The following is a 13205-nucleotide window of genomic DNA, read 5'->3' on the forward strand; positions in this document are numbered from 1 at the left end:
TTCTGTAATAAAGTAGGAAAACAAGGATTTATGAGTCAGGAGCAGAGTGTTAATGCAGAGTAAAAAAACGAAAAAAGCGGAGAGACGAGGTGAATTATCCTAAAAATAGAAGTGAACAATTACATACCGCTAAATTAAAAAGTGCAAAGAAAATTTCACATAAAACAATTGAAAACTGTCGAATTGAAGTGCAAATGAGATATCACGGGGTGAATTAGTCTATAAATAGCATTGCTCGGTAAGACCCACTAGATTGCAGAGAAAATATCACAGAGTGAATGCCGAACAAACAGAACCGGACGGCTGCCCAGAAATAAGAGAACCGATTTGTGAAAAAATTAGTCGAGGTATTGTGAATGCTGAAGTTAATAACGTGGGAGCATTCAGATCAAGGAATTTGCGTTAGTCATTTAAAAACTAAATACAAAGATGAGGTGAATTACACAAAAAGAAATGCACGACTATATGTGAAAAGCCGCGATGGCAGAATCTTACCGAAAAATCAGAATGCGGACGAACGCCCGTGATAAAGAGCGCCATGGAACGCCATCAGACGAATACGGAAGTCTGTAGAGTACTTGCATGTGCATGCGTGTTTAACTTTGAGTGTGCAAGATAGAAAGCGGACCCAGTCCGTGAGCTTGTGATAAGGAAAGAAAAGAGAAGAGGGACGGGAGGGTAAAGAAAAAAATGTACCGAGGCGGTGCTGGAAATGAAGTGTAATTGAGATAGATATGGAAAGTGATGGCTGATAGGAGAGTGAATAGGATATAGTGATCAAAAGGTCGTGAAAACAGTGTAACGGAGGGTGTGAACAAATGAAATATAAGCGCAAAAATGTAGGAAGGGTAAACAAAGCTATGAATGCGTAAATAATCGAAAAGTAGTGGAAAAGGATAAGTTAGAAAAGAAAATAAGGAGGTAGAAAAGAAAACGAAGGAACCTGAAATCAGAAGACACATAGTAATTCCTGGTACTATCCCCGCCTCTGCCTAATCATCTGTTGGTCCCTTAGCGCTTGGACGCCCCGGGCATCAATCGCGCTCTATAAATCCACTTACAATTACAATTACAATTACATTCCAACAAATGGAATTACAATTAAATTACATTACATTACATTAATGGATGCAGGCAGAAGAGTTAGAGAAACCAACAGGTACAGTTAGCAAAGTTCATGGTATATGTTTAAAGGAAACTGCTAAATTCCAAACGTTCATTGAGTCCTTTTGGATGAATGGTACCAAGTTTGAAAATCCAAAAAAGTTCTCTTTGGAGCAGGTATTTTTTGGGGTCGATGCCCTCCGGTTTCTGAGCAACCTCTAGGATGAGGAAGCGAATTTGGCTATTGTTGTGATTTTGTTGAGTGAAATGAGCAGAAACACTGGATTTCAAATTTTTATTTCTGGTGTTACTCCGATGTTCATTGAGTCTGGTTTTGATTTTGGGATTTAGGGAAAACCGAACGCAGAGCTATCTGCTCGAAATGCATCGGGGACATGGATTAACGCTAACTATGATGATACTATGAAATCATTTTTGATGCATTTGAAAATCCATTGCACAAAATTATCTTCAAAACCTTATTCTTTCAACATGTATACCTTTTTGGACTGAAGAATAATTTGCATCTTGTTTCTCTAGAGGCCAGCATGTCTTTTCGATCCCAGCTTCCAATCTGAGCTAAACAAGCAATAGTGTCCAGTCATAAAATGCCTCCCTAGACCCGCAGTCCGTAGCGTGCTGTGCCCAGGCGGCATGAGCAACCACAGTTCTTTTTAGCTTAGCAGGGAGACTGGTTAAGTAAAAAACATATAGCACAGCACCAAGACAACACAAACATAATCACCTTTAGGTGCTCAGCATTTTTCTAACCATTTGTACACATTTTTCATGTACGTGAAAGGAGACACAGGCCAGAATAAAATGTTTTGTCCATAAAGGTGCAATAGTGTTGAATGAGAATGCCATAATAGCCTTTAATTCTACACTCAACAATTACTAAATCCCATCTCATGCCCGATCACCAGGAACTCACCATCACAAGCCTGTACTCACCTGACCTAGAAACTGGTTCCTGTCTCCTGTACCCATTAGCATAATGCAACAGCTGCCTAAAACTAGCGGTTGACTACCCACTTTGTCCAGGAGACCCAAAAAGTTTAGCGTGCACGGGCCGATGGTCAGCCATAGCATCACAGCCATCCCGAGAAGTTAATATACTTTAGGTATTCAGTATTTTTCTCAATATTCTCCGCCACTGTAAAGGAAGCGAAGTCATTATTTACTTAACACACAAACTCGCGTATACATGAGAAAAAAATACACTTTTATTTGAGCGAAAGGTTTTAGAAAATGTCAAGCATTCGGAGTGGGATAATTGGTGCAAACGATCTGAATTTCATGGGAGAAAGTCAAGGGTTAGGCATGGACTGAGTTACTGAGTCACCCGCGCTTCAGATTTCAAAATCCACTTGCCCCAAGACTAGTTAACAGACAGCAGCCCACATCTGGATAGCCATAACTTATGACAATTTAACTCAGACAGTAGATTAGCTTTTCTGTCAGGCAAACACGATTGTGTAAAGGCCCTATTTATAGCTGCATGACAACCAACAATTTTAAGGTTGTGTGGTTTGTTTTTGCTTTGCAAATAGCCTATGTGCAAAACGTTTGCTTTTGCTTTGCAAATAGCATATGTGCAAAACTCATTAAGATGGCATTTCTTCACTGGAAATCTAAACTAAAAGGCGATTACACAAAAACATTTCGAAAACGGATCTAAATTCAAGATCAACTAAAAGCTGTAAAATGTAATTGTTATATTGCATCTGGATAGTCATAAATTATGACAATTTAACTCGGAGAGTAGATTAGCTTTTCTTTCAGGACAGCACGATTGTAGAAACATCCTATTTATAGCTGCATGGCACTGCCATTTTCAAGTACTGGGAATACGGGTTCTTAAAATCTGTGCGTGTGCACTCGACAACATTTGCCAATCAAAACCCCAACAAACTAAGGAAACATTCCCTAGACGTCCCTTTGGCATGGTAAGAGTTCCAAAGCTTCTGACATGCATTCAAAATCCCCCACGACCCTTAGATTGTGCCCTACGAGCACCATTCTCTCCAAAGGTACGATCTACAGTAATGTCATTTTGCCTTCAATGCACTGTGTACCCAGCTCTAGGGCAGCGAGCTCTCTTACACCTACCATAGGCTGCCTTTTATGGAATTCACTAATCGATTTCCTGCATTGACAAGACTAAAGCAGGCCCACCCTGGCTGATAAACAGGTGTAGTTCACACAGGTTTGTAGTCCGGTGTAGTTCACACAGGTTTGTAGTCAGGTGCAGTTCACACAGGTTTGTAGTCCGGTGCAGTTCACACAGGTTTGTAGTCCGGTGCAGTTCACACAGGTTTGTAGTCAGGTGCAGTTCACATAGGTCTGTTCTCATGAAGCACGTTTACTGCTACTGCAGAGCATTCTCAACATTTGGAGCAATTCTTGCTGCTGCTGTTCACACGTCAGAGCCTGCTCCATCACCCAATTTAACAACGCAAATTTAATTTCCTGACATAAATATGTGATATTAAGGCTGAGAAATCGCTGGCTACTTGATGTCCACAATCGTTGACATGAGAAGCATGGCCTGCTGTCCCCTCAGATGCATTTTAGGAGTCAGAATATTTCGCAGAGCGAGTCCAACGCCAAACAAGCATATCCTCTCCTGCGATGCGGTGTGATTCTGTCCTGATCCGGGATTCATTAGCAGACAGAAAATCTACTGCTTTGTGCCAGACTGGCAACATTTGTTTCCTGCAACAAAAAGCAAGACAAATTAACTCCAGTAAATCAGAAAATAAACTGTGCATCTGTACATGGCAGTAAATCAATGAATGGGTTTTGACCTCAACTTGATTTCTAGGGATTGAGCAATGAGACTATATGCTTCTCTATGGTTTATAAAATTCAGATGGGTTTAGAAATGAAGGTGCTGCATACATCATTTGGCATTTCCGACTCAACTAGTGTTTGATCGAAGATACAGAAGTGACACACAACCATAGGAATGTCTGTTCATCACTTGACATTTATTCATATTAGTGATCATCATAAACATCTGCATTGATATGGGACCTGAAAAATGAAATCTTTCTAAAATGATTTTAAAGTAAATGGCCATCTAAAGAGACTCATGTTCTCAAAAATAAATACAATTTGATTTAGTAAACACTGACTGAAAAGCCCTTTTTAAGTCCTCTTACAACAAGCATTTGCAATGCAATAGGTCTCGCATTAGGAAAGTTTGAGCTATTGGTATTGTAAATGACACATTTTTTATTTATGTTTTGTTTTTGAAAATAGCTAAATTAATAGTTTTGTCATTTACAATGCCAATAGTTATAACTTTCACAAATGTGACACCTATAGCATTTGTAATGCAATATGTGTTGTATTTACGTGACTTACATGTATTGATATTACAAATAACAATGGCTTTTAATTATTTTTCAATAATTAATACTTAAATGAAAGTTATTGTAATTTATAATGGCACTAGCTTAAAGTTTAGTAAATAACTTTTGTGAAGCAGTGTATTTCATTGTGACAAAAATCCAAGAACAGAAGTGAAATATTAACATCTTTTTGTTACATTTGTAATAAAGCTTTAAACATTGAGAGAACATTGGCGAACCTGGTGTTGTTGAATGGTTGCACAGATTGATGCTGTCGTGACGCTGAGTGATGTTGTGATGGCGAGCGAGTGATGCTGTGGCCTTCAGTGATGCTGTGGTGCCCCTGAGTGATGCTGTTGTGGTGCGGAGTGATGCTGTATGCTATTGTAACAACCTGGGGTCGTCACACACACAGGAAAGTACTCAATATTCAAATGGACAACTGGCCACAACTACCTCTAACTCATTGTACCCTCTACAGAACATCGACACGGACGTGGACATTCAATCGGAACACTGGCCCTTTAATGCTGACTGGGAATACCAGTGGGAGGAGTCAAGACAGGACACAGAGACGTCTTATTCCAGGGAGAACGAATCAGGAGTTTGTTTATTCACCCGGAGGGAGGAGACTGGAGAGCGGAGCGGAGACAGATCGAGAGACGGAGCAGGACGGAGTTTGGAAGCAAGTGACGAGGGAAGACCGGGAGTCGTTGAAGAGGAGGCGGAGGAGAAGCCAGGAGGCCACCGACACTACGAGTCGCCCAGCCATACACCCACGGGAGGTGTATGGCTCAGCCAGGTACGAGACATACTCAGGGACTGGGTCAAACGTAAAGCAGTTGGTACCGATTAAACCTGGGTTGTCCATACTTTGTCCTGGTGCACCTTTCCCTGAGCACTAAAAATCCCTCACGCCGGCAATAGTTTACGTGTGTGTCACCTATAGTTTGGTCCTCACTCCCTTACCCCTTCACGTAATTGACATAGCGGACAGACAACTGATACACACTATCTTTTCTCCTGTCTTTCCAACGAGCGGCAAGACGGAAACCGAAGAGCCTAGTCCGCGGAGAAGACCCGACAGGGAGCAGAGAGCAGCGGCGGCGGAATCTCGGATCAGGAAGACCGCAAGAAGCGTTCTCCGAGGGCAAAGATAACAACCAAGAAGAAAAGTTCAGACTTGTTGTATACTAAAATAAAACCCACAAAAACTAAGATCAACGTGTTGCCTATTCCTCCCGCACCCGTAACAGCTATGCTATGTTTTGTTTTGCTATGCTATGTTTTGTTATGCTATACAATGTTTTGCTATCCTATGCTTTGATTTGTTATGCTATGCTATGTTTTGTTATGCTATGTTTTGTTGTGCTATTTTTTGCTATGCTATGCTTTGTTTTGTTGTTTTATTATGCTATGCTTTGTTTTGCTATACTATGTTTTGTTATGCTATGCTATGTTTTGTTGTGTTTGGTATGCTATGTTTTGCTATGCTATTATATGTTTTGTTTTGCTATGCTATGTTTAGTTGTGTATTGTTAAGCTAGGCTATGTTTTGTTGTGTTTTGCTATGTTTTATTATGCTATGTGTTGTGGTTTCTTATGCTATGTTTTGTTATGTTATGCTAAGTTTTGTTATGCTATGCTATGTTTTGTTTTGCTATCCTATGCTTTGTTTAGTTTTGCTATCTTATGCTTTGTTTTGCTATGCTTTGTTTTGTTGTGTTTTATTATGCTATGCTTTGTTTTGTTGTGTTTTATTATGCTCTGTTTTGCTATGCTATGTTTTGTTATGCTATGCTATGCTTTGTTGTGTTTGGTATGCTATGTTTTGCTATGCTATTATATGTTTTGTTTTGCTATGCTATGTTTAGTTGTGTATTGTTAAGCTATGCTATGTTTTGTTGTGTTTTGCTATGTTGTATTATGCTATGTGTTGTGGTTTGTTATGCTATGTTCGGTTATGTTATGCTAAGTTTTGCTATGCTATGTTTTGCTATCCTATGCTTTGTTTAGTTTTGCTATCTTATGCTTTGTTTTGTTATTCTATGCTATGTTTTGTTGTGTTTTGTTATGCTATGCTTTGTTAAGCTATGCTATGTTTTGTTATGCTATGCTATGTTTTGTTTTATTATGCAATGCTTCTTTTACTATGCTATGTTATGCTATGCTTTGTTATGCAATGTTTTGCTATGCTATGATAAGCTTTGTTTTGTTATGCTATGCTATGCTGTGTTGTGTTTTGTTATGCTATGTTTTGTTGTGTTTTGCTATGTTTTGTTATGCTATGCTTTATGTTAAGCTATGTTTTGTTATGTTATGCTTTGTTCTGCTATGTTTTGTTGTATTTGTTATGCTATGCTGTTTTGTTATACTATGCTATGTTTTGCTTTGTTATGCTATGCTTTGTTTTGTTATGCTATGTTTTGTTATGCTATGCTTTGTTGTGATATATTATGCTATGCTATGCTTTGTTGTGTTATGTTATGCTGTGCTTTGTTGTGTTTTGCTATGCTATGTTTGTTTTGTTTTGCTATCCTATGCTTTTTTTGTAAAGCTGCGAAAGTCACCGCCTATGATCGGAAGTCAGGCATCCTTGCCCGTGACATGGGCGGGGCCTGTGTCGCGGCCGGAAGAGGCCAGGGTTGCTCATTCATGCGGGGCTCCCATCATGGAGGGAGAGCCCCGCGGTAGCGTGAAAATCCACAGAAGTGCCCCGCGTGTGGAGATGTGCCGGAGAAAAGGAGCGCAGCGAGGCGACACGACAAAAGAGCACGGTGAGTGGAGGGGGGGGGGGGGATATGTGTGTCTGTGTGCATCTGTGTGTGCGCGCGTGAGCCCGTGAGTGGTGGTGGTGGTGGGGGGGGAGGGGGGTGCGTGCGTGTGTGTGCCTGCCTGTGTGTGTGTGTGTGTGCCTGCCTGCCTGCGTGTGTGTGTCTGTGTGCGTGCCTGCGTGTTTGCGGGGAATCTAAACCAGGGGACGGGCACGGCGCCGGCCTAGGCGTGCGCGCCCACGAGGTGAAGTCGACGCTCGTGCCAGGCCCCTGTCTCACATTCCCCCAAGACGGCTGACTATAGTTGTCGATCCAGACAGCAAATGCTTCGCATTTGCTTTTGTCTAGGCTCGACCTAAAAAGGACGAATAAAGCAGTATACGGAGATCCTTATTCACCACCCAGATTAGGGTCCCATTTTGATATTACTTTACGGCAGTAACATTGCCCAAATGTAATGAGAGAAAGTTCTTTCTGATTTATGGAGTAAGGATCCATGAACACTTCCAATGCCTTCTGTCAGATAACCACAGGATATGGTCCCAAACTGACCATCATGAATTTACGCAGCCACCATCAAACTTCCCCAAATCAATATTATATGCCAACACTCCCCCTGGAAATTATTAAAAGACATCCAAACATCCATCATTCCATGACAACAGTTCCACTACCATACAACATGCACTTAAACACCCGCCAATTGTACACACACACCCCTCCTCCACGTTCTGACAGTCATGCGCCCCACGCTCAGTCATGCGCCCCACGTTCTGACAGTCATGCGCCCCACGTTCTGACAGTCATGCGCCCCACGCTCTGTCATGCGCCCCACGCTCTGTCATGCGCCCCACGCTCTGTCATGCGCCCCACGTTCTGACATGTGCCCCACGTTCTGACATGTGCCCCACGCTCTTTCATGCGCCCCACGTCCTAACAGTCATGCGCCCCACGCTCTGTCATGCGCCCCCACGCTCTGTCATGCGCCCCCACGCTCTGTCATGCGCCCCCACGCTCTGTCATGCGCCCCCACGCTCTGTCATGCGCCCCCACGCTCTGTCATGCGCCCCCACGCTCTGTCATGCGCCCCCAACGCTATGTCATGCGCCCCCACGCTCTGTCATGCGCCCCCACGCTCTGTCATGCGCCCCCACGCTCTGTCATGCGCCCCCACGCTCTGTCATGCGCCCCCACGCTCTGTCATGCGCCCCCACGCTCTGTCATGCGCCCCCACGCTCTGTCATGCGCCCTCACGCTCTGTCAGTTATTCACCCACGCTCTGACAGTCATGCGCCCCACGCTCTGACAGTCATGCATCCCATGCTCTGACAGTCATGCACCCCACGCTCCGACAGTCATGCGCCCCACGCTCCGACTGTCATGCGCCCCACGCTCCGACAGTCATGCGCCCCACGCTCCGACAGTCATGCGCCCCACGCTCCGACAGTCATGCGCCCCACGCTCCGACAGTTCATGCACCCCACGCTCCGACAGTTCATGCGCCCCACGCTCCGACAGTTCATGCGCCCCACGCTCCGACAGTTCATGCGCCCCACGCTCCAACAGTCATGCGCCCCACGCTCCGACAGTCATGCGCCCCACGCTCCGACAGTCATGCGCCCCACGCTCCGACAGTCATGCGCCCCACGCTCCGACAGTCATGCGCCCCAAGCTCCGACAGTCATGCGCCCCACGCTCCGACAGTCATGCGCCCCACGCTCCGACAGTTCATGCGCCCCACGCTCCGACAGGTCATGCGCCCCACGCTCCGACAGTCATGCGCCCCACGCTCCGACAGTCATGCGCCCCACGCTCCGACAGTCATGCACCCCACGCTCCGACAGTCATGCACCCCACGCTCCGACAGTCATGCGCTCCACGCTCCGACAGTCATGCGCTCCACGCTCCGAAAGTCATGCGCTCCACGCTCCGACAGTCATGCGCTCCACGCTCCGACAGTCATACGCTTCACGCTCTGACAGTCATGCGCTCATCTCTCTGCGCCGATCGTGTCCCAGGTGGGGCGCGTGTGGGGGCTGCGATCGGTGCCTTCAGCTGCCTCGTTTCCTGGTGAGAAGAGCAGTGGTGGCCGAGGCATGGGCAGCGGCTGGGTGGCGCAGGCCAGAGCCGTGACATGGAGGCCAGTACCCGGCATGCGGTGCACCTGTGGTCCCGGAGGAACCGCTGCACTTGTGGCCGTGCCCCTGCGGCAGCAGCTTGTGAGGAGCGAAGGTAGGCAGCGGCGGTTCAAGGGACTCATCAGCGGAGCCGTTCGTGTGCTCGTCCCCCTCCCCCTGCGCTCCTGCTGGATCTGAGGGAGGGAGGTCTGGGATCTCGGTGGTCATGTTGGACTGAGCAGAGAGGGCACAGAGATTTGTGCCTGGCGGCCGCTGTGCTGCCCTTTGCTGGGATTGTGCCCCTCTGGGCAGCGGAACGACTGGCGAGCCCTCCTCTGCCCTAAGCTTTGTTGACGGCGCCACGCCCTCGCCCCGGCTGCAATTTCAGGTCACACAAGCAGACAGAGACAGATTGCAGGCCAGTTGGAGTTGGTAGGGATCCTGGGCTGACTCTCCTGGAGGTAGGGGGTTGGCATCTGCGTGGGCCCTGAGGCAAGTAGGAGTGGCCCTCTGTTGTAAATAAGTAGATGTAGACAGCAGGAGACTTCTTGGTAGTTATAAGTTAGGTTTATTGATTGAATTACAGCAGAGCAACACAACTCTCCAGCTGACCAGACCTTCAACTGTCAAGTGTGGAACCTCCAAGTACAACATAGAATGTAGACAAGCATTCTGGGAGGCTAGTAGGTAGGAGCATAGAGGAAAGTGTGAAGACAGCAGGTAGCCATGTTGGAAGGGGAACTAGTTTACTACACATCCTCCTCCTTTATCAAGAAAAACAAATGACCGCAGATGGCCATGTTGGGAGGAGAATATGTTTACTTCACATCCTCCTTCTTTATGTAGAAATGTGTTACACACACATCCTCCTCCTTTATAATATAAAGAAAAATAAAGATAGAGAAGGCAAACGAGCGTTAAGGGGAAAAGAGTGTTGAGAGTGAAATGGGAGGTGCAACACAACACTCAAAACAACTAATAGGTATCACCACCACCTATTCCCCTTAGACAGACAAAAACAGGAAAAGTCAGTCAACTTTCTCCTATCAGTCCTTGAACAGCAAAAAACTTAAAGAGACTTTTCACTTTCTTCATCCTGTTTTGTGCTGCAAGATGAAGATAAAACGAAGATAAAATTGAAGTAGAAGTCCTGGTCTGGTTCTGGATCCCTCTAACAAGTTATTGACGTCTTTCTCAAGTATTAGATCCTTTGCTCTGGTTGAGGGCCTCAGAATTAGATTTTGTTATTTGGACTCCAAGCTCAAGAAAATATTTTCCTGGATTTTCTTACATTTTCTGCTACTGGACTTTTTATCTCAGTACAGGGGCACAGAGACCCCGTTGCAGGAACTTCTTCTTGGGTCCGGGAACATTTGTAACCTTCAAGTTTACAGACAAGGTTAAGAATTCCTTGACCAGCTTCCAGATGTGGAGCATAAGACCCTGTTTTGAGTCCTCTGACCCACTTCTGGTCGCCATATCAGTCATGGGCTATGTGCTCTTTTGGACGACCTTTGTCCAGTCCTTGTCGACTCTTGGACAACTATTGTCCATTCATAGTTGTGGGAAAACCTTTGTCACCTCTTGGATGACCTTTGTCACCCTTTTTTCTGGGACAAACTCTGTCCCCTCTTGAACGACCATTGTCCAATCCTTGTCCACTCTTTGCCAACCATAGTTGTGGGACGACCTTGTTGCCAAAATGTTGTAAATAGATGACAGGATACTTCTAGTTGCTTACATGTAGATTTATTGTAGGACAAAGCTAAGTACACACCTCGCCTGCTGACCAGACCATCAACTGACACCAGTAGAACCCTCTGGTACAAGTTAGAACACTCACAGGTATTCTGGGAGGCTGAGGAGGTAAGAACACTAAGGAAGGGCTAATGACTACTGTCAGCCATATTACATGAAGAATCAATATACAACACCCTTCCAGGATCTCCATTACTGAACCCTGGAAGCTGCGGACACTATTTTTGGTGCGATGTCTTGACGTTGGTCCGCTGTAACCTGGAAGGGGGGGGAGTGGTTCCCTGCCAGTAGTTCTGCATCAGGGCTTGCTGGTTGTCCTGTGTGCGTCAGCCGGCTCACGTGATGCAGGACCTAGGTCGCCGGGGAGGGAGGGGGGGGGGAGGGGGGCGGTAGACTGGCCAGTGAGGGTCACAGGAGTGTGATGCCTTTCTGCAAGGCAAGGCGGCCCGAGACGTTGAGGCCAAGTGGCCGGACAGTTGGTTGGGTCCCTCGGGCGCAATGACGAGGGACAAGACGAGTGGGGGCTCGGCCAAACAGAGCCCGCTGGATAAATAAATGGCACCGCAGCGGTGCCTGGTGGATCTCAGGGGGCTGCACCAGATATTCTGGACACTGCTGCGCTCACGGTCGCTATTAGACAGTCCAGAGATGTCCTTGATGCTAAAATTGGGGCTGTGGGATCGGATGTCATGCTCCTTCGGCAGGGCCCGCGGAAGGCTGTGACCTGCATCACTGAAGCTGAAACACGCGTTTCAAGAGTGGAGGGCGATTTAGCCGGCTTGCAGAAGCAGATGGCTGCCCTCGAGACATCCCAGCAGGGCTTGGGAATATGCGTGGAGGATGCGGAGGGCCGGGTCCGGCGCAACAATCTCCACTTTGTGGGCTTTCCGGAGGGGTTTGAAGTGGCACTCAGTGGCTGGAGAGCTAGCTTCCCCCTGAGACCCTGTCCCGTTGTTTTATCATTGAGTGTGCCCACAGGGCTATCGCTCAGAAGCCTCTGCCTGGCGCACACCCAAGGACAGTTTTTACAAAGCTTCTGAACTACCAATACTCAAACAGGCCAGGGCCAAGGAACCTTTGATCTATGACAATGCGCGCATATTGATCTTCCCTGACTATACGAAGTTAGTTCAGCAGCAGCAACAGTCTTTTTTGGCAGCCAAGGCCCGACTATGTGATCTTAAGCTTCCCTATGCGCAGCTGTACCCTGCCCGGTTGCGGATGCTGTATCAATCCCGCATGCATTTCTTTGATTCACCGGAGGAGGTGTTTGAGTGCACAGATGAGACGATGCGACTGCGTCCCCACACGCCTCCTTGGAGGGAGTCCAATTCCTCTTCCAGCGAGGCAGCTCGTGGGCAGCCCCACAAGAAGCTCATAGATAACCGGCACTCCAGGTCTAATCGTCGATCACGCTCTTGCAGTACGTCCTCTTAGGCCGGCTCAGCCTCCCAGCAGACTCCATCGGCTTCCTAATTGACGGGGAAGATTGCAATCCTCTAAAACTTTGATATTACTGTTTGGATCGAAGGACTACATGTGTGGGCCGGCTTCTATGTTGGACCTTCCAAAGGAGCAGGGGCCTGCTGATTTTGGGCTGTAACTTGGGGATCCATTGGTCGAGGTGGGCCGGGACTCCCTGTTTGGGTCTGTGGGCCGCACTCGCCGCGACAGATGCTTCATTGTTCTTGAAGTATTGGGTTGGGGGGATAGTTGGGTTGTTTTTGTTTATGTTGTTTTCAACAGGTCGCACTGTGCTACAGAGTACTTAGGTCTCCTTGTATGCATTACTTGCTTTCTCATGCCCCAGTGTTTCCCATAGGGATCTTTCATGGCCGACTCAGGTGATGGCTCTCGGGAGTCCCCCAGGACTCTCAGAATAGTGAGCTGGAATGTCTGTGGGTCCTGGATAAAATTAAGCTGGGACTGTTCTCCAGCAGGCTAAGAGGGCTCAAGCTGATGTAGTGATGCTCCAAGAAACACATATTATGGGTTCAAAAGTGCTCTGCCTCCACCCTTATGGCTATGACCATGTGTTCCATTCAAGGTTTGTAAGGGGGTCACAGGGGTGGCGATTATGATTCACTGCAGGG

The 13205-nt window shown here is 46.6% G+C and overlaps 1 protein-coding gene across 1 annotated transcript in view; it reads right to left on the reverse strand.

Annotated features, from left to right (window-relative positions):
* Nucleotides 1-2308: 2308 nt before the first annotated feature.
* LEMD2 (LEM domain nuclear envelope protein 2) overlaps nucleotides 2309-13205 on the reverse strand; it is a 261893-nt gene continuing 250996 nt past the window's right edge. The window contains exon 9 of the mRNA XM_078644245.1: nucleotides 2309-3822. Within this exon, the coding sequence (XP_078500371.1) occupies nucleotides 3678-3822 (145 nt within the window). The 3' untranslated portion in view covers nucleotides 2309-3677. The remainder of the gene's footprint in view (nucleotides 3823-13205) is intronic.

This window comes from Lissotriton helveticus, chromosome 5_1, assembly GCF_964261635.1.
Source record: "Lissotriton helveticus chromosome 5_1, aLisHel1.1, whole genome shotgun sequence".
Lineage (NCBI taxonomy): Eukaryota > Metazoa > Chordata > Amphibia > Caudata > Salamandridae > Lissotriton > Lissotriton helveticus.